This window comes from Sciurus carolinensis, chromosome 11 (assembly GCF_902686445.1).
Source record: "Sciurus carolinensis chromosome 11, mSciCar1.2, whole genome shotgun sequence".
Taxonomy (NCBI): Eukaryota; Metazoa; Chordata; class Mammalia; order Rodentia; family Sciuridae; genus Sciurus; species Sciurus carolinensis.
The window spans coordinates 76,060,983-76,081,654 of NC_062223.1; the positions used below are offsets into that span (position 1 = coordinate 76,060,983).

A 20,672-nucleotide genomic window follows, 5' to 3' on the forward strand; every position below is an offset into this window, starting at 1 on the left:
CCAGAAGGCTGGTAGTAGAGTGGCCCAGATCCTCTCTGGAAGGTCTGACTAGTTGCCAGTGCTCCTTGACCAAAAAGCATATCTCCATTTGGTTTTTTAAATGGTACCTAAAATGCTACCATTTGACTCTAGAACTTGGAACTGGAGTATGGAAAGTCCCCGTATCAAGAAAACATTTCTGAGAGTAGAAGGGCTGATCTGGAACCCAGAATGAGCCTTTCAGGGATTCCTCTATGGACTGGGATGTGAGGCCCAGGGATGATCCCTGTCCCCAACCCTGGGGGATCTCCATTGATAGTGGAGACAGCTGGGACCAGGACCCCAACATCAGTAACCTGGAGCTCCTATTGCCCTTCCCCCCTGCAGGCATGGCCAGGGAAATGGAAACTTTTCCCTTGCCCCCCTCACCTTATCGGTGTCCAGTTCTCCTCCTGGAATTTCCTGGAGCCTAGGGACCTGACCTTTCCTCTCCCTTATGTGGCTCAGATTCTATGACTCAGTTTGTTTAGAACCCACCGCCAGCCCACTTATCCTCAACAGTCTCATTTACCTTCCTCCACCTCCTTCATGAGCTGTGATTATCTTGACCCCGGCCAGGCCTCTGCCCCCAGCACTTGGCCCTCCCTGCTGTCTCCTCCCGCCCTGCTCTCCGGGGATAGCCACCTGAGATCCCCTGAACGGCACTGAGCAAGGGGGCACTCAGTTTGCTGGGCTGCTGCCGCCAGTCCTGGCACACCACTTCTCACAGGGGCACAATGTACAGAACAGTGAATACAATATGAATACTGCCCTGGGGCTTGTGCAACCATGTCCCTGGTCACTGCCCTACTGGGCCCTCTGATGGTTAGCAATGGAAATGAGCAGGATGGGATAGCTGGTGGTTTGGGAGAGAGGAGTGTCACCTGTCCTGCTGAACTGAGGGACTAACTACCCTGGCAAAGAGGGGTGGGGATTTGGGCTGGTCCCAGAGGGAAGTGCGGAAGCCCACCTGATGGGCCTCCTTTATAGGCTCCCCTTAGGGGTGGGCCTAGGTCTCATCAAACAGGGCAAAGTGGCTCCAATTTCCAGCAGGAAGGAAAGGACGAGGAAGGGGCAGCCGTAGCCCTGATTAAACAGGTAATGGAGACAAGACCCCAGCAGCATCCAAGTCTCCAGTCTCGCCAAACTCCTTTCCCCGCCTCCTGGTCCCGCGCAGCCCCTGCAGTTCCTCGGGGGACTCGAAAGATGGCAACGTAGAGCAGCGCGGCCGGGTGGGAGAGTGGCGAGCCTTTTCTGCAGCTGCTGGGCTGGGGGCTCCGGGCCGCGAGCCCAGACTCTGACGTTGTGGGCGGGGCCGGCGGCCGTGACGCGGGGGGCGGGCCGAGCACCTTCCCGGCCCGGCCGGCAATTCATTCAAAAGGCGCGCAGGCTGCGCTGCCTCCGTGCGCTCGCCGAGCCGGGCCCGGGCGCCACGTCCTACCCGGAGCGGAGCAGGAGTTTCCGCGGCCAGGTAAGGGGAGCGTGGGTCCGGCAACCAGGGTCTGCGGCCAGGCCAGCGAGATGCGCCCTGCCTCCCTGCGTCTCCGAAGAAGTTCGCCGCCGTGGCGAATGCAGCAATCCATGCCCGCAGCCCGCCGCCCCGCGTCCCGCCTCCCCGCGTCCTGTCCCGACACCTCCCGCGCACCGACCGCGCCGGCCTCTGAGCCCCCGGCCCAGGACTGCGTGTCCTGCGGCCGCGATTCGGGACCCGGCCCTGCGCAGTAGCTGTTAGAAGGTGCGCGGAGAGGCAGCAGCGTAACTTGCCGTGTGAGGGACCGGCGGGGCCCAGAGGCGCCCTTGGCCCGGGAAACTTGGACCCAGACCAGGGCAGGGTGCGGGACAGGACAGCGGCGTCTCGGTGCCACTGCGGCGGGCGGGAGGGGGGGGTCTAAACGGTGTCAGCCCGTGACTGTGGGTGACACGGCGCATGAGGCGGCCTGTCCTGGGCGAACGTGTGGCCGGGATACTGGGCGGTGACGCCGAGCCGAGCAGGCGACACAGAGGGGCTCTGTGTGAGACAGGCAGAGAGAAAGAGAAAGGAGTGGGGAGAGGTCCTGGGTCACTGGGGTCACTGTGTGTGGCCTGCGGTGTAAGCAGAGTAGGGCCAGGAACACTGGTTAATGAGTGTAAGATAGAGGAGAGGAACCCCAAGTGACTGAGAACTAGCTCTGGATCACTGGGGCCATAGCCGTGCAGGGTCAAGTAGTGTCAGTGTGTGTGTGTGTGTGTGTGTGTGTGTATAGTCTGGCGCCTGCCTTAGGACAATGAGTAAGAGGCAGAAAGAGGAGGGACTTAAGATACCTCTCAGCAAATGGGAGACGAGGAAGTTGGGTCTTTCCTGGAGGTGTTGGGGGGCACCTCTCAGGAGTCTGAGGGACATGCCCTGGCAGTGGAGAGGGGGCCAAGGCTGGGGCAACCTCTGGCAGCATTTGAGAGGCCCTGTAGTAGGCTTTCTCCACCTCACACCCCACAGTGTCTCTCACACTCACACACGTTGAAGTCCCACACCTAGTAGAGCTCTGCCCTTGGTAACCTGTGTTGTCTGTGTGCCCAGGCTCAGCCTTGCCCTCAGACCTGCCCCCGCTGGGCCTCAGTCTCCCCTGCCTGCACACTGAGGTGTCAGACTGTGAATGGACTGTGAATCATCACTTTGGGATCCTCTATTGTTTTTGGGTCAACTGCCTCTGTTCTCCCTTCCCTCCCTTCAGGCAGAAAGGCTGCAGTGGGGGTTGAGGGCAGGCTTTTGCTGGGGACACAGTGGTCCAGGGGTTGTACCAGGTGTTAGTGAGAGGGTTGAAAGCACAACTTGTCCAAAACTGATCAAGGAGACTCCAGACTCTCCCTGAAAGACAGCCTGGTCCTCTGTTCTGAATTGAACCCTTAGACAACATGGATCCTGAAATCCTGACCATAAACATTCTTTACTTAGGTCTTCTTTCTTCAACACCCTGGTTGGAGGAAGAGGGGGCACTAGTCTGGTCAGGGAGACTAAGTTCTGGCTGGAGAGCTGGAACAGGGCCCCTTCACCATCTGGACAAGGCTGCTCTGAGACCCATACTCTCACAAGAGGGTCTTAGGGGCTTATGCAGGGAAGGTGGAAATTTGTCTCCCTGGCCCAGAAGGTGGCAGTGATTGGAATATAGCACCTGCTATAGGTAGGATCTGGAAGTTCTGTCTTCTGCTGCCATCCTCTGAAAACGTTGATTTTGTTGAAATGTTGAAAATGTGAAAGGACACAGTACCAGGCTCTGTCTTAAACTTTATAGTGTACTATCTCATTTAATTCTCACAGTGGTTCTGAGATTTGGTGATTATTTCAGAGAAAGAAACTGAGGCTCAAAGAAGCAGAGTGGCTTGCCCACAGTCACAGAATCAGGACAGTGGTGAGAGTGGAATTCAGGTCCTCTGACCTTATGAGGTGCTTGGCCTCACAGGGTCAAACCACCTTCCTGCTTGTGGCTTACCTGGGCTGGTAGGTATGGCCTTCCCAGAGTGTTCCCTTTTGTTCCGAGTGTCATGCGTGTGTGCACCCATGTCTGAAACATTGGAGTCAGGTGGGTTACATGGTTTTCCTCTTCCTCTTCCTCCCTCAGCCCTCACCCTTGGCCAGATGTCACCAGAAAGGCCTGTCTTCTGCCTTCTAGAACTGCACTGGCTTTGGGAGTGTCTGGAGTTAGCAGAATATTCCAGGGTGGCAGGGATAATTGACCTTCACCATACCTGAGAGGACCCCTCCCCATCATTGCTGTTGCTCTGGAGGTATTTTCCTCACGCTTCCCTTCTGCTGTGATTGGGAGCAGACTGACTGACCTTGAACTGGTGCCCTACCCTCTCTGGGCCCTTCTCCCCATTCTTCCCAGATGCCCCTTCTAGTTCTGACCACTGTCATTGCTTGGTCTAGAGCTGGGGCTGGGCATCAGTATGTCCCTTGGTCTTCTTTGGAATGACTGGAGCTCTGTTTCTTGGGGCTGATGAAAATAGCTGTCTTGGTCTCTAGGGGCTGAGCCCAAGTTATTTCCATCCCCAGCAAAGAGGTGGAAATAGCTCACAGCCCTGGAGGGGAAGAGAGAGGAAGAAGGGTTAACCAAGGGTTAACTGCTCCTCACCCCAGCCTCAGTGGAGGCTCCCCAGCTCCATCCTGCGCCCTGCCCAAACCAGACCTTTCTGGGAACTTGGGATGACAGTGGGGCCAGGTTGGGTTTCCACTTGTGACCCCAGTTGGGACTAATGTGATAGTTGCTGGAGGGAGGTGCCTGTCTGGCCAAGCATGGGAGACACTGAGGGGCAGCAGCATCCCCTCTACTCATAGGGCCAGGAGGCAGAACCAGCAGGTCCAGCCCTATTTTACAAAGGGAGAAACTGAGGTTCTGAGAATTTCAGGGACTTACTTAAGGCCCCCAAGCCTTGCTGTTCTGGCTCTCCCACTCCAGACAGGGTATCCGCCTTCTGCCCTGCCACTTATTCTCTGGCCAGCTGGACAATGGCCAGCTTGGGAAGCAGGCCTAAAACACACCTTCACAAAACCAGACTGCTCTTACATTCTGGCTCTGGTCCTGCCCTCTGGGCCCAGACTCTTGTTCCTAGCTTCTCTGCCTCCATTTCTAATCCTTCCATACTGCCAGAGTGACCTCCCTAAAGGGACTGTTGACTTTTGCATGCGCAATAAAGTCCAAACTCCTCTTGGCTGTGAGGCCTTTCCTTCTAAGACCTTTTAACTTTGCATCTTCACCCACATCCCTCCCTCAGGTCTGCGTTACCTTTGCTTTTATTGCCCCTCTTTCTAGAAATCTCCCAGCCATTTAGGATTCAGCCCACTTCACTCAGGAAGCTTCTGAGTCCACCCTCAGTTCCTTTTCATTGTTGGATCCACTTGCCAGTTATTCTGCTTGCTTTTGGAGAATAGGCACCTATGGTCACTGCTCACCCAACTCTGTGGCTGTCCTGACCAGCAGTCTGTGCCCACCCCCACTGCCATATCTGTGCTGGCAAGGTGTCTCCTGAGGAAGGGCAGCCACTTAGGATACATGTGCCTGAATACATAGCAGGGTTTGTACCCATGGTCTCTGAGGCTCACCATGGTCTGAAGTAGTGTGCTGGGGGTTAGGGCCCAAAACTCAAGGCCACTCTCTAGGTATGGGACAAGTTTGGTGCTAACCATGGCCCTCTTCAGAGAAGGCCCTCATTCTAGGCCAGTAGAGAAAACTGTCCTCAATGATGTCCTATTGTGTGGGCCCTGGGCTTAGCATCTCCCCTAGCAGCACTGATGGGGGCCCCCTCCTTTCCGAGTTGTTATGAAGGAGCTGAGACTCAGCAGAAGGGAGCAGTCCTGGTTTGCATCATAGTCCCCATGCTGCAGTCTAACACACCACCTCTTGCCCAGCTCCTGGTCTGGTCTCCAGCTGGCCTACCCAAAGCAGGAGGGGGAAATGATGGGGCTCTCAGCACCTAGCTAGGTGAAGCCTTCATATGAGCAGGAGAATGGAGCAGAAAGGAGGGATTTTGCCTGAGATCATCCAGGAAAGACCATCTAGCTCCCTCCCCAACTATGGATCGGTGGGTGGGTGCTGGGATGTGGTCTCTGGGCAGATCTAGCACCCACAGTGCACTGTGCTTCTGTGTGTAGGCGTAGGCTTGGTATTTCCGGGTAGGACTGGGGTAGCAGAGAGACAGGAACCAGTGCTGTGTCCCTGCTGTGTGCCCAGCCCTGCCATTAAGACTCCGAGACTGTCCCATCTCAGCCTCAGTCTGAGAGTGTCATCCGTCCTCCAGGCACAGGCATGCAAACCAAGGCTCAGAGGGGGAGAAACCCTTGCAAGACCCTATTGTCCCTGGGATCCAAACCCAGGTCTGTGAGCCTTGAAGGCCAGAGTTCTTTCTTGGGCCACCCTGGGAAAGATGTGAGCTCTATAAATAAACTGACCATGTGGCTGTGAGAGTGTTCTCTGGCTAGCTGGCATAGATGGAGGAGGCCTCCACAGCCAATTAGAGGCAGGGTCTGAGGGTGGTGGAAAGAGAAGGAAGGAGGGTTTCCAGAAGGAGGGACTAAGCTTGGCCCTGCACATACTTACTGTGAGAAGGAACAGTGAGAGCAAAGGGGACCTGCAGTGGGCCCAACCTCCCATACGCACCATGCACCACTTACTTCCCTCAGAGAGCCTTCCCACTTCAGCAGGAGTCAAAGGAGACTGAGAACTGAATGCTGGGAGGTCCTCCCAGCAGGGAGCTTCCTGCGGGAGAGGGCATCTGGACTTAGGCCTGATTGTAAGAATCACCATTTGCCTGTGAATTCTGGGTCCCCCACCACACAGCGAGGCTAGCTGAATAGGCACAATTGCCTGAAATTACAGAGGAGAAACTGAGACTTGGGCAGGTGGGTCGGCATTCTGAACCATCTGCTCACAACACATCCACCTTCCTGACTGTGGTGTCAGCTGGTGAAGCAGGTGGGCACAGGCCTGATAGCTGGGAAATGAGCACCCAGGGTCCTCTCAGTGAGACCAAGCACACTACCCATGCTGCTGGGATTACATTGGGTTCCCCAAAGTGCCCTTGTTGCACCCATGTCTTTTGGATGACCTTGGCTGGACAGTGCTTGTTTCAGGGCCTGGGTTCCTTTTCTGGCCTTTGTGAGAACTGGTAATCCCCAGATAGCACTAAATAATGGCTCTGCTTATCTCCTCAGCATCCCATGAGGCAGGGACTGGCACCTCTGCTTGCAGAGGAGGATCCTAAAGCTCAGAGAGGTAAGTGACCTGCCAAGGTCACAGATCTACTAGGCAAGAGAACCAAAGCTTGAGCCCTGTTGTAATGTTCCAGAGCCCAGCCCCATGCCCTCCTAACTCCATTGTCACCCATACACTCACCATAGGCCTTAGCACAGCTCTGTTGGGTAGGGCCTCAAGGGGAGCCTTTCTCCAATACCCTTGGCCTGGGGGAATTGGAGAATGGTGCAGGAGGGGCTGTGGTCTCCCCTCAGTCTCTCCCAAAGCCTCTGCCCAAGTCAGCCAGGTTGGGGTGTAGGAAAGGCCCATGCTGAGCAGACTGGGCTGCTTGGGCATATTAGTGAGTGACTCAGTATCAAGAGTATGAACAGGCCTGGAGGTCAAGTAACTTCTTGGAGGAAGAGGTAGCAGCAGCGTAAGCGGGAACTACAGTGGGGTGTCCTCCAGTCTGTCCTGGATCACTTGCTGTCCTGTTTTGAGGTGAGAGGAGGTATTCTAGGACTGGCCCATGGCACCAAGAGGTTGGTGGCAAACTAGAAACAGGCCATGTGGGGGCAGTGGGGACGCCAGGCCTGGGGGGTACTGGCTAGGGCTGCATACTGCCCACCCTACTCCAGGGTGGGCAAGCCCTGTCTTTTTTGAGACCAGATTATTAAGGCTACTACTTAGTCTCTCTGAGACTTAGTTCCTCATGGAACTCTGTTTTTCAGGGGTTAATTGGGACCCAACCTGGAGAGGCAATGGGGCATGTGGTAGGCACTTAGTGAGAGGGTTCTTGGGGAGCCTCAGCTCTGCCCCAGAGATGACTGTGGAGCCTCAGACGCCCCTTCCCCGAGTCCCAGCCTCAGTCCGGAAGGAGGGAAGAGATTGCATCTGTACCTACCCAGACGGGGAGGAGCTGGGTGGGCCAGATCTGGCTGCCTCAGCCCTTCCTTAGCCTCAAGGAGCCAATTAGCCCCCTCAGCTCCACCTGCCCACCTCACCACCTGACTGGCTGAAGTGCAGGCCCAGGGGCAACGGGAGGTCTGAGGAGCAGACCATGTCCAGCTCCTGGTAAGGTGGCAGCAGCTGCTGCCTGGCAGTGTGGTGGTACAGGATTAGGGGTCCAGCACTGGCGCTTTGGAGTCATGGCTACCTGAGGCTGGCAGAGGGCTGGGTATAGGAGCACCTTCTGACCAAGTGGCCCTGTGCTGACCTCTGCACGTCTCTGGCCCCCCAGCCCAAGCGGCAACCTTTGGGAACTGGGTTACACTCTGGGACCTCTTCCTCCCTCTGGGAATTCCCAGACTTCCCCGGCCTTCGTGCTTCTTACAGTTCCCAGTGCCCTTTTCTTTCAGAGATGGCAGATTGGGACAATAAACAAATGAGCATGGGTGCAGGCAAATCCCAGAGGCCCCTGAGACTGCCAAGTGGGGGTAGCATCTAGTCTGGGGCCTGCCTGGGTCTTTGTACTAGACCTTCGGTTGAGCCACCTACTGTGTTACTGCCTCCCTAGACTCTGCCATCAGATTGGCAGACTCAGAACATTCACCTGCCAGGCCCTGGGCTAAGCCTCAGGGTCGGGGAGGCAGAAATGAGGCAGTCCCGGCCCCTCCGCCCCTCCGTCCCTGCTTCAGCACTTACTGGCTGTGTGACCTCCAAATGACCTCCCTGACCTCAGTTTCTCCAGGTGTAAGACAGGAATGCTCACCCCTGCTGTGAGGAGTGGAGGAGTCCCTTCTCCTGCTAGGGGAGGAGGGGAAGCGGGCAGTCCCTCCCTGCCCTCAGCACCGCCCAATGTGGGCGCTGCCCTACTTCAGCCCAGTTGCCAGGGAACCACTGGGTCCCTTGCTAACCTGGATTTTTCTATTGATGGGTAGCCTTTGTCTTCCTGCCTGGTGTGGCCACCACTGAGGGAGGCCCACGTCCAGCTGTGTTTCTAGGCAACCCTCGCCTCTGGAGGCTTGAGGGAGGTCCGCAGGCCCTGGAGTGGAGCATGGGCTGGGAAACAGAACCTGCCTTCCCCTGGCTCTGCTCCTGGTGGGCACCTGCTCACTCCTCCATCCCCCTTGCTTGGAAGGCAGCCCGCTGCACCTGCCAAGACACAGATGGTTCCTTGACTATCCCTCCCCTGCTTAACCCTTCAAGGTTCCCGTAGCCCCTGGGAACAGTGCAAGATTCTCAGCTTGCAGCTGCGACTGGTGTGACCTGGGCACTGACCATCAGTCTTCCCAGACTCCTCTCCTTCCCTGCCCTCCCTTCCCCAGAGACTCAGGCACCTCCTTTGTACCTGGCTGTATGCCAAGCATTGAATATAAATGTAAAAGGAGAATCTCAGTGTGCTCACACATGCCTGTCAAGCACGTGTCCCTTCCCCCTCCACACAGGGAAACTGAGGCACAGTGAAGAGCAGTGAATGCTTGTTGAGGGCGTACTCTGCCAGCCCAGTGCTGAGAAATTAGTGTGCATTCTCTCATTTTATCTCGTGGCAGTCCTCTGCAGGGCGTCCACAGCCACGAAGCCAGTGCCAAGCAGAGCAGGGCAGATGCACTCCACCATATAGACCCAGGTCAGCCCAGAGCTTCAGATGCAGGTTCACACCCACCCTGCCTAGTCCTGGCCTTGCCCCACTGCCTGCCCGTGGGCCTTCACTACTCTGGCGTAGGCAGGCCATGGACCATCTGCTGAGAACACCCTTTTCTGCCTCCCTTCTTGAGTGCAACACAGGCTTACCCAGCATCGCACTGGGCATGGAGGACAGCTAGTGGCAGGGGAGGGGCTGGGTACACAGGGTGGTAGTTGGGGGAGGCTTTCAGGAGGAAGTGACTTTGAGCTGAGCTCTGAGGGAAGAGTAGGTGTTGGGCAAGTGAGGGGAGGGGTTTCTGGGCAGAGGAAACAGCAGGTAACCGAGTCTCCTGTGCCTGGGGAAGAAGGTCGAAGTGGCTGGAGTGTGTGTACGTGTAGGGGGTTGGCAGGGTGGGTCGGGATGCCATTCTGAGGGTGATTGGAGCTGGTCCACAGGGCCAAGCTCCATGCTGGAACATCCAGGCTGCTGCTGGGTGAGGGGGCCAGAGGGATAGGCTAAGGCCCAGGGAGACCTGGGACTGTAGCAGAGGGGAGGGCCCAGCTGGGGAGCGGAGGGGCGTGGCAGGGGCCTGGGTGACCCCACTGGCTTCAATTCTGGGAAAGGGGAAGCTGCCTGAGCCTGGGCGGGTGGCATAGCTTCCTCTTTCACTAAGGCCTCCAGGGCTGCTCCTCTCAGGGCTCTGCAGCCTGGGGCCCTGGTCATGGCTTTGCTGGTTGGCTTTTATCCAGGGAATTTCTGGTTCTAATTGTTTGGGCACTTTTCTGGAGGGCCAAGTAGGAGGAAACCCTTTCTGACCTCCTGAGCCTGTTGGAGGCCTCCTGCTTCTAGCCTCAGGCTGGGTGCTGGGCTTTGTGGTGAATAAAGCAGACATCTGTGCCCTCCTGCTGTCTGGTGGAGAGCCGGCAACAAGCAAGTAAACAGAGGATACTGAACCAAACCTGCACAGAGGTGGGGGAGGGGCTGCTGGAAGGAAACCCCGTGACCCACTTTAGGCTGATTACCTCATAAGCCTCATGACAGCCTTCCCATGGGAGATAAATATCCCCATCCTGCAGATGAGGAGACTGAGCCCTGAGAAGTGAGGGGCTCAGGTCCCACAGGGCATTGGTGGCAGTGGGGACAGGCCCCAGGCTAGCAGACTTGGGGGAGGAGTGGCCTCTGAGCTAACTTCCTTCTCTGCTAAAACCCTTGGGGCCCCTCTTCCCCAGCCCAGTGTGGCTTGTGGGGGGCTCTTCCTCAGGCACATGGAGCTGGAGGGGAGGCTCCAGGGGCACTTCCCTGCACTCTCTGGGCCTCAGTCTCTCCATCTCTGACAGCTGTGCTCCAGGAAACCCTCAGGAGATGCTAGAACTTCGTGGCCTTCTGGATAAGGCAGAGTGGTAGGGACGGGGCCTTCGGGACCTCCTCCCAGCCTCCCAGCTGTGGGGCTTCTCTCTGAACTTGCTCTGTAGTCATGGTTTCAGGGCTCTGTGCTGGAGACCTGGGGTGGGGACTGGGGGCCCTGAGCAGCAGGTGTGCACACGTGTGCATAAGGGCTTTTATGCCTGACCGGGCAGGTCCAGTTGGGGCTCAGACTGGGCTGAGTGTGGGGGCCTGGGCAGCCAGACTGGAGTAAGTGCAGGGTTGGGGTAATTAGAGGGAGTGTAATTAGAAGGCACGAGGGCACCAGGCGGCGGATGTCTGTGAATGTGCCTGAGTGGGCCCTCTCTGGGCCTCTGGACACTCACTTTCCTCCTGGAAGTCTCCAGATTGCACAGCTCCACGCCTTTCTGCAGATGAGCAGCTGCACACTGGCTCCTTATGGGCTCAGGTCACCCAGCAGGTGCCACTCAGGTTCAGGGGTGGCTCTGGGGCTCTCTATTCTGCAGTTGTTTTGCTTCTTTCTTTTCATCCCCTGCCCCAACTCTCTGGGCCCATCTGGGGACATGAAGGGGGGCTGTGGGTGGGCTTGGGGACAGCCTGAGGACTTGGGCTTGTGATTAGTTCTATGGGTTGGGTCCCTGGAAGGACTGGGAGGGGATACGCAGAGATGGGCTTGAGCAGGAAGTTGGGCTGCGCAAGGGGAAGGGACGCTGGGGCCAACCTGAAAGAAGACTTGTGACAGAATTTGAGGAGGGCAGGTCAGGAGATGAGTCAGGGGGTGCCATCTGTTGAGTGTTGGCTGCCAGATATAGCCTTCACCTACTCTGTGGCCTGGGCTTCCTTGTCCCTGGTTTTCCCCTTAGCCGGCCTGAGGCCAAGAGTGGCTGGCTGCCAGTGACCTGGAGAGTCCCAAGGATGATGTGACCACTCCCTTCCCCCTCCCTGGGTGTAACACAAATCCCTGGCCCCGCGGAGGTCTGGGCCTCGCCAGGTCAGGCGGGTGGATCAGTTCCCTCGGCTCCTTTTCCAGGCGGGAAGCCCGGGCTGCCTACAGGGGGAGGGTCTTTTATGTGACCTGGAACTTGCTGCAGGCAGCGCATCTCCTGTCAGGGTTGGGATCAGAGAGGTTGGGGCTCTTCAGCCTGCTGGTGCCCTGGGACAGTGGCTGGGCTCTCTGAGCCCCGTGAGCTGCCCTTGGGCCTCAGAGGTTGCACATGGCCTGTGTCCAGGTCCCATGAACACTGTTTCTGCCACCCTTATGACCCTGAAGTCAGGCCTCTGGGGTACATCCTGGAACTTCCTCATTCTGCAACAGTCTCTTCTGTTGTCTAATTTGAATCCTTTATCCTGTTGTTCCAACTTGTCCGCTGGCAGGGGGCTTCTCCGGAGGTAGCCACAGTCTGGTCCCAGGGACCTCAGTCTTGGTTGGGCCAGTGAGCCAGACAGCGACGACTGAGGTTTCTCTGAAGTATCACACACTGTGACCTGTGTCTTCACCCTGCCTCGTTTTGGTTTTCGGCACTTCCCACTTACTGGCATGACCACTCTCTTAATCTGTGTGGTGTTGGGGTCCCCTGAGATGGGGATCCATGAGGACAGGGCCCTCATCTGTCTCCTTTGTACCTATTTCCTTGGTGAGGGCAGTGGCCGGCACATGGGGTGTGTGGGAGAGAGGAAGGGAGGCTGAACTCTGCTGCCATGGCCACCTACCCCTTTGGGTCTGCCTCTGCAGCCAGGCAGGCAGAGATGCAGGCAGACATGTTCCATCCCTCCCTGAGGGAGGATGGAGGGTGGCCAGGTGGAAGGGACCAGGCCTGATGGAGTGGGGTACAGGAGTTATAGGAGCCAGACTCAACTTTGGGGAAAACTTCTAGGGATGCTTCCAGCAAAAGAAGCATTTGAAGGGTGGGGACAGGGCCTTCCTTGGGGCAGAACTAGTGAGAGTGAAGGCAGAGGAACGTGAGGCAGGCGGCCTGAGGGCCGAGGGGCTCTGGCTGGCAGGAGCCTGGAAAGCTGCAGAAGAGAGCAGAGGCCCGGGCTGAGGTGCTGCAACCTCCTCAGCCCCCAGCCCAGGCCTCCCCACGCTTCCTTCCTCCTGTGCTCCCCGGCGATGCCGCAGGGCACCTGGCTGTTTATGGAAGGGGAAGGAAGCCCTTCCTCCTCTGGGAAGCCTCCCCAACCTACTGGCCCTCTGTTCTTCCAGCCTGGGCTGGCCAGTGAGGCTGGCCCTGCATGGTGCAGCCCACCTCTGCTCAGACTAGACCGGGGGGTTCTAGGGCCCCTTTCTAACTCCTTGTGAAGTCCTGTCATTCTGAAGTGCTGGGGGGCAGCAGCTGCCTTTCTAGCCCAGCTGCCCCATGAGTCGTCCCTCCATCTCCCCTAGGCTAGAAGAGATCACCACAGGGCCTGATGATGAAGCTGAGCCTGCTGCACTGGCCCCTGTCCTGCCTCCTCGTGGTGAGTTGGACATGGGCTGGGGAGGAGCCAGAGGAACTGAATCCTGAGCCCTGCACCCTAGCCCTCCGGGAAGGAGGGAGTGAACCCCATGCTAGGGTGAGGCTTGATTACTCAGCTCTTCCTGGGAAGCATTTGGGGCTGTCCAGCCCCAGGAAGCCCATCCTGGTCCACCCTGGCATGAGATGGTGACCCAGGAGGGAAGACCATGCTGCCCCTAATTCATTCAAGACAGAGGACACTGCTTTCTCAAACCAAGCCTGCTCAGCGGGGCAGGAGGGAGAAGGAAGGACTTGCATTTGTATGCAAGGCTGGCATGGCTGAGGGCAAGGTGCCTGTCAGCAGCTGGTGTGGGAATAGCACCCAGCAAAGAGGGTGGTGGGGAGCCTGGGGAAATTGGGCCAAAGAGGCCTGGGATTTGGGGCACCTCCGATGCGGGGGGTTGAGATCTGTGTTGGGAATGAGAGAATCTGGCCAGACTTGGACTCAGACAGGTCTTGGCATCTGGTTTGGAGTCATCTTTCTGCTCTGAGTCTGGAATTCTGCGAGTGTGACACCTGGCCTCGGGCAGGAGGCCTCCCAGCCCTAGCAGGTGCTGGAACCAGGTCTGCAGCCTGAGGACATCCCCAGAGCCTCTGTGAATTTCACCTCCAGGGCAGCTGGCTCTGCTCTATGCCTTGTACCCCAAAACCAGCTTTGGACTAAATTGGAGGATGTGGTCTCCCCACAGCAGTTTAGGCCAGATGGTTCACACCTGAAAGTGGGAAGCAGGGGGAGCTCCCCATGGAAGGCACTGGGACACACACTGAGAAGACCCTTCCTTTGGAATGTGCCATGCCCTGTTTGGGTGCAGGGGTGAATGGGGTGACCTTGCCACAGGGGGGTGGGGTCATGGAGGAGGATGTGGTCTCGAGACTCAGCCCAGGGCCCAGAATAGTAAGCACCAGCTGCAAACTTGGCTCCAGGGATGATAAACAGAGGCGGGTTAATGACATGTCCAGCTGTGATTGGGGGGCAGGGTTGCAGCAGGAAGAGGGACAGAATCAGAGAGGAATTCGGAAGCATTTCCTCCCTCATGGGTCTTGTTAGCTGGAAGGGGTGTAATTCATAAACCCAAGGGCTTGAGGTCCTGATCCCCTGTCTGGGGCTTTCCAGAACTTTCCCAAAGCAGATGTGATTTTTCTCCCTACCCATGCACTGGCAATGCAACAGGTCTGGGACAGGGCAGGTTTTTCCTTGCAGTGTGAGGGATTAAGATTAGAGTGTCCACAAAGCCTGGGTGGAGTGGCCCTATGTGGTCAGCAATCTCCACCTCTAGGGACTCGGGAAGTATATAGTGGACAGATGACCCTAGAGACCCCATGTCCAGTAACTCCTGCCTCCCTCAATATGCTCCTGCTTGCTTTTCTTCCAGCTGCTGCCCTGGCCTCTGGCCACTGCAACACCAACGACCCCTTGGCAGTGCCCGCCTGGGGAGGAGCCTGACCTGGTGAGCATTGAGCTGCATGTCTGCCCTGTCCTGGGAAGACATCTGAGGGCAGATGGCGGGGTCCCAGGCCTGGCTTCCCCAGGGACCTCAGGTCTGACTCTTGGTTTCCTTTGCACCCTTTGTTTTCCACAGGACGAGGGTCAGGGCACATTATGCAGGTCCTGCCCCCCAGGCACCTTCTCCACCTCCTGGGGCTCCAGCCCATGCCAGCCCCATGACCGTTGCAGCCTTCGAAGGAGGGTGGAGGCCTGGGCTGGCACCGCAACCCACGATACACTATGTGGAGGCTGCCAGCCTGGGTGAGCAAGGGTGGGAGATGGGAGCTCATGCCTGGGAGGCCAGACTGTGGATCCTGGGGTTCCAGCCTCATTCCTCCCTGTGCAGATCTTAGTCTTCCCATCCGTGAAACAGGATGGAGCAGGACCATTGAGGGTCCTGGTAGGAAGGAATTCAGCCTAAGGACAGTTTTTGGAGAAACTTCTGGACCTCAGTGACATCTCTCCCTGCAGGTGGATTGGCCCTCGGGGGGCTCCCCATGTTCCATGTCAACCATGCTCCTGGGCATCTCTGAGTATGCATGGCTGTAATGGTGAGTGGCAGACTGGAGGTGTGTGAGGGACAGGTGTGGCAAGCTTGAGCCCAGGAGCCCCGCATTGTCCATGTGGGGCAATGAGGTCCTCTCAGCGCACGGGAGGACAGCCAGCTAGGGGGAGTACAGCAGAATGTGGCCAGTCACCTGCCTTACTTCTGAGTGGCAGAAACCATACAGTAGGCAGAGGACACAATTAGGGGGCTTGCGAGGTTCACATCCTGACCAGTCCCCTGTCCCTGTCCTCTCCATGAGACCCTGCAAATGAACGTGATGCATGCGCTCACATGTACACACACACGCACACACGCACGCATGCGTGGACACCCCCCTACACCGCAGAGCCAGTCACCTTCTCAGGCCACTCATTCACAAGGCCTGCCTGGGGGAGGCAGGCAGGATTCTGTGTCCCTGTGCCTGTGCCTGTGCCTGTGCCATGTGTGCTGTCTGTTCGCTCCTCTCACCCCACCTTGAGGGGTGATGAGGGCACTGAGGGGCTTCCCGTCCTGAGGCCTGAGGAAGCCTTGTTTCAGGACCGCTGATTGGCTGGTCAGAAAAGGAAGAAAGGCAGGGGCCCCCGGCCGGCCTTGCCTCCCAGTGTGGTGGGACGTGGGCTCCCTGGACCATCAGCCCTCCCTCCACCCGACCCATGCTGACTCGGGCCCTGGGCCTGTCTGCCTCTCTCTGTGTTTGTCTCTGTCTCTGTCTTGCCTCCATCTTTGTGCTCAGAGTGGGGGCGGCGGGCCCGACGAGGTGTGGCGGTGGCAGCAGGGTCCAGCGGTAGTGGAGAGACTCGACAGCCCGGGAACGGCACGCGGGCTGGTGGCTCTGAGGAGACAGCTGCCCAGTATGCGGTCATTGCCATCGTGCCTGTCTTCTGCCTCATGGGGCTGCTGGGCATCCTGGTGTGCAACCTGCTCAAGCGGAAGGGCTACCACTGCACGGCGCACAAGGAGGTCGGGCCCGGCCCTGGAGGTGGAGGCAGTGGTGAGGCCTGGCCTGGGGTCCAGGTGGGAGACCGGGGAACTTGGGGGCCACCAGAGGGAATCTCCCTGGCAAGGAGAGGCCCATGGAGGGCCAACTGGGAGGGCCTCCTGGAGGTGCTGCGTGTGAGCCTTAGAGGAGACAGCTGCAGAGGCGCCACTGCCAGGAGGAAGGTGAGGGGTCTGAGAATGGTGACGAGCAGAACAGGCAGAGCTGGTCAAGTGGTGTGGCTGTTTTCTCACCCTGGCTGAGGCCCTGCCCAGCTGAGGGATTCTGGATTCCTTGGTGGGGGCAGGTGCAGGTTATAGTTGTGTGTGTGGTTCCAGGGTTGGATGACCTTTAAGTACTCAAAGTGACCTTTGACCTATGGCCTGTAGCTGGAGGAATATCCTGTGGGAAGGGGCAGCTGTCCTGGGCAGACACCACAAGGAGCTCAGGTTACAACAGCTCCAGGCTGTGGTTTGAATTACAAGTTCTGAAAAGAGGAAGAGGCACATTCTCCCACTCCTACCCCAGGGGCCTGGACCCCCTTTTCCTCTTCCCCACCTGGCCAATACTTCCTGAAGGACAGGGGCCCCACTTCCATATACGCTGACCGTGGGCCTTCTGGCCGAGTGAAATAGCATCTCCCATGCTAGTGTCCCAGGCTGCCTGGGGCTGCTAACACCCCTTCTAACCCCTAAGTCTGGAGAGGGCAGGAAGGCAGGCAGGCAGGTGGCAACTCAGGATCATTTTACCTGGGACTGCACTTGTTTTCCTAGCTTAGTGACTTCCTTTAACCTCTGGCTGCTGCTTGGATGCAAATTTTGGGAGCTTTCTTTGCTGCTGGGCTCACGGTTATCACAGTGGCCCATTCCCACACTCTTGAAGTTTGGGTCCCAAGCTGACCAAAGCCCTCAGTTAAATAGTACCATGGACAGGGAGGTGTGCAGGGAGGTAATGGGCCTGGAAGGGCAGAGGTTGCCAAAGAAATCTGGAGTTCTGGGCAGGAAGGAGCCCACTGCAGAGAGGCAGTGCGACCCAGAAGAGGCTGAAACGGCCTCCCACCCCCAGCGGGCAGGGATGCAGTGTTCAGATGGCCCTGAAATCACTCAGCACCTGTGGCTTTTGGGTACAGAGAGTGTTCAATAGTAAAAGTGATGATGAGCTTCTCTGAGCCAGAGCTAAGGTCTAGAACCTGCAGGTGCAGAACCCTGGGATACTGTCACCTAAACAAATGCACACTGTCAACTAAATGCAAGCTCTGCTGTGGCTTCAAGGAAGGCCCGGGGTGCCCTCTGCTGGTTGATCCTGGTGTAGCCTGGGAGCCCAGCTTCCTGGGATCAAGGTCCTTCTCTTCTCTTTCCCAGGTATCAACCCTGCCTACAGGACTGAGGATGCCAATGAGGACACCATTGGGGTCCTGGTACGCCTGATCACAGAGAAGAAAGGTGAGGAGATGGTTTGACCCAACCCAGTGCCCAGGAGAGGAGGGTCTCCTCCCAGAGCCTGCAAGGCAGTGAGGTCACTGTCCTGCTCTGCCCTGTCCCCACACCTGGGTGCTTCAGACTGACGGAGGTGCTGCCCCTGTGCCTCTGGTCTTGCTTGATGAGGGGTGGAGGAAAAGGTGCACAGCCCAGCTTGGGTATGGGTGGTGGGTAGGTCGGGGGCTCTGCTGGGGCTCACGGGGGCTCCCCTCATGGTTGGAGCTGGGTTCTGACCACAGCTGCCCACAGAGAATGCGGCGGCCCTGGAGGAGCTGCTGAAAGAATACCACAGCAAACAGCTGGTGCAGACAAGCCACAGGCCTGTGCCCAGGTGAGGGGGGCAGGGCCTTCAGATAATCAGCCTGCCTCCTGGGGGCTCACCATTGGTCTGTTCCCTCATGTGCTACCTCTACCCCTTCTCTCTCTGCTTGGGTCTTCTGGCCCTGAGCCTGGGCTGCCTTGGTGACTGCTCCTTCCTGTTCCCTTCCATAGGCTGCCGCCGGCCTCCCCCAGCATGCCACACATCTGTCCTCATCGCCACCATCTCCACACCGTGCAGGGCCTGGCTTCACTCTCTGGCCCCTGCTGCTCCCGTTGTAGCCAGAAGAAGTGGCCTGAGGTGCTGCTGTCCCCTGAGGCCGCAGCTGCTACCACTCCTGCTCCCAGCCTTCTGCCCAACCCAGCCAGAGCTCCCAAGGCTGGGGCCAAGGCAGGACGTCAGGGCGAGATCACCATCTTGTCTGTGGGCAGGTGAGGTTGGCACAGTTGCAGCAGGGTCATGGAGAGATGAGACAGCCTTGAGTGGAGGCAGGGTCCTAGAGGAAACCCTACCCTTCCTGGGCCTCTCTAGTCGGGTGTGTGGCAGAGAGAAATCAGGATTTCCTAGCTATGCAAAACCTCACATGGAGCCCTTGGGTTCTCAGGGCACATCTTGGCCCCTATGGCATCTGGGGCTTCCGAAGCCAAGGGCCTACCTACCTGCAACCTAGAGTTGGGGGTGCTGGGGCTGGCACAAACAGCAGAGCGAAGCCTTATCTATGGAGGGCCTGGGAAGCTGCTCAGGCACAGCTGTCAACAGGCTCCAATCCTGAGATGGAACCTGTTGTGTGACCCCAGCAGGTGCTGCCCTCTCTATACCCAGAGTGGTCACACCACCTCTTCTTGTAGGTTCCGTGTGGCTCGAATTCCTGAGCAGCGGACAAGTTCAGCAGCATCTGAGGTGAAGGCCATCACGGAGGCTGGGCCTTCAGGGGGTGATCTCCCTGACTCCCCACAACCTGGCCTCCCCCCTGAGCAGCGGGCACTGCTGGGAAGTGGCGGGAGCCATACTAAGTGGTTGAAGCCTCCAGCAGAGAACAAAGCTGAGGTGAGGGCTGGGAGGAGGTTAGTACCTGGGCTAACCCCAACTGCAGAACAGGGGTGGAAATGCAGGGGTCCATGGGCAAGAGCCATTTTCCTGGAGCCTAGAAGCCCCCTCACTCAGCTTTGGCCTTTCACCCCTATCTCCCAGGAGAACCGCTATGTGGTCCGGCTTAGTGAGAGCACCCTGGTCATCTGAGGGGCTGCCTTGTCTGAGGACACTCAGCCCTGCCTTGGGAGGTTCTGAAGGCTTCCTGGAGGAGGAAGAGCTATAGCTGGGACTGTAAGGACCAAGAAACAATGGCCCAGCAGGCAAAACAGCAAAGGCCAAGGCCTGGAGGTGGGACCGTCCGCCCCAGTGAGGAGGCAGGCAGTTGGCAGGCACTGTGTGCAGGAGCAGATTGAGAGCCTGGCCCCTGTCCCTGCTGCCCCAGTTCCTCCCCTACAGGATGCCCTAACCCTGTGCCTGCCCTGGCCACATCGTAGGAGCCCAGAGTTCTCTGTACCATCAGAGGTCTAGGCTTGGCCGAGGGGTGGCGCCTGTACCTGGTGCCCCAGTACTTTGGTGACTAGCTACCCTGCCCCTGTACAGGGCCCTGGAGCAGATGTGCCTCCTCCTCCTCTCCTAGCAGGTTCTGTAAAGGGAAGGGGCAATATAAAAGCCCTGGGCTGGGAGGCTGAGTTCCTAGGTTCTAATCCTGGGTATATCCCTGGCCATCACTGGTCCGTTTATCTGACTATGAAGTGAGGAGAGAATGATGCCTCAGTACCCAGGGCCTCCCCAGCTCCTTGGAGGTTCAGGGCTGGGTCCTGTGGAGGGGGGTGCTTGACTCTGCCACCTCTCCTATTAGTAGCTTTATTTGGCCCATTTTTGCTGCTTCTGGGGCCTCTGCCTTCAAGGCCCCCATGGGGCTGCCCATCCATGGCTCTGCCTACAGAAGGGGCTTACTGCATGTGCCTGCCCCTACTTTGCTGTTTTTAATGAAACAGAAAAATGACTTGACCTGGGCAGGCTGAAGTGCAGAGTCCCAGACCACCCTGCCACCCCACACCCCCAGATCTCTGGAACTTCTGGGAGAGGACCATTGGCTGGGCAGGAGAGCACTTCTGGCCTAGGTGGTTTCTGTGTCCCTGTGGTGTAGCATGTCTGCCCCCAGCTCTGGACAGCGCAGGTGACTGCTGGCCCAGCCCTGTCTGTCTCCACTCTGACTCAGCCACCTGGTTATTTATGTGGGGCCGTGCAGGCGCGAACCCACTGCCCATCCCCGTTTCTCTTATTTATTAAAACCTGCTGTTGTCATCTTTCATCTCCATCCCCATCCACTTGTTGAAGAATAAAAGGTGGGAACGTGGTGTATGAGGAGCTTCTTTTCCTTGTGCCCCTTCCCGAGGTCATCTGTCTGTTCAATACCTATCTCCTTGGCCCTGAGTGTTGGGCTCCGTGTGCTGGACGCGTGGCCCCTCCCTCCCTACACCAGCAGTGGGGGAGATGGGCCAGAGGCGGCCCCTAACTTCACCTGGTTCCCACAAAGGCGCCTAGAGGGCTGTCCAACAGCAATACAGTGAGCCATATATGTGATTCAAATTTCTAATAACCAGATTCCAAAAAGTAAAAGCAAGTGGATTCAATTTTAATATTACTATATTTTAAACAGTATATGCA

The 20,672-nt window shown here is 57.6% G+C and overlaps 1 protein-coding gene across 7 annotated transcripts; it reads left to right on the top strand.

The window, feature by feature from the left end:
• Window positions 1-1,098: 1,098 nt before the first annotated feature.
• On the top strand, window positions 1,099-20,362 carry Relt (RELT TNF receptor). 7 transcript variants are annotated; one of them, XM_047516066.1, is made up of 11 exons: window positions 1,099-1,116; window positions 13,052-13,125; window positions 14,537-14,611; window positions 14,744-14,910; window positions 15,121-15,200; window positions 15,930-16,187; window positions 17,534-17,614; window positions 17,900-17,981; window positions 18,143-18,400; window positions 18,818-19,016; window positions 19,161-20,362. In XM_047516066.1, the coding sequence occupies exons 2-11, from the start codon at window positions 13,078-13,080 to the stop codon at window positions 19,206-19,208; spliced, it is 1,296 nt and encodes a 431-aa protein (XP_047372022.1). In that variant the 5' UTR covers window positions 1,099-1,116; window positions 13,052-13,077; the 3' UTR covers window positions 19,209-20,362. The 7 variants fall into 7 exon arrangements, with proteins under 7 accessions (XP_047372022.1, XP_047372018.1, XP_047372024.1 ...); XM_047516062.1 differs by lacking the exon at window positions 1,099-1,116 and adding an exon at window positions 1,351-1,489; XM_047516067.1 differs by lacking the exon at window positions 1,099-1,116 and adding an exon at window positions 1,735-1,753.
• Window positions 20,363-20,672: the final 310 nt, after the last annotated feature.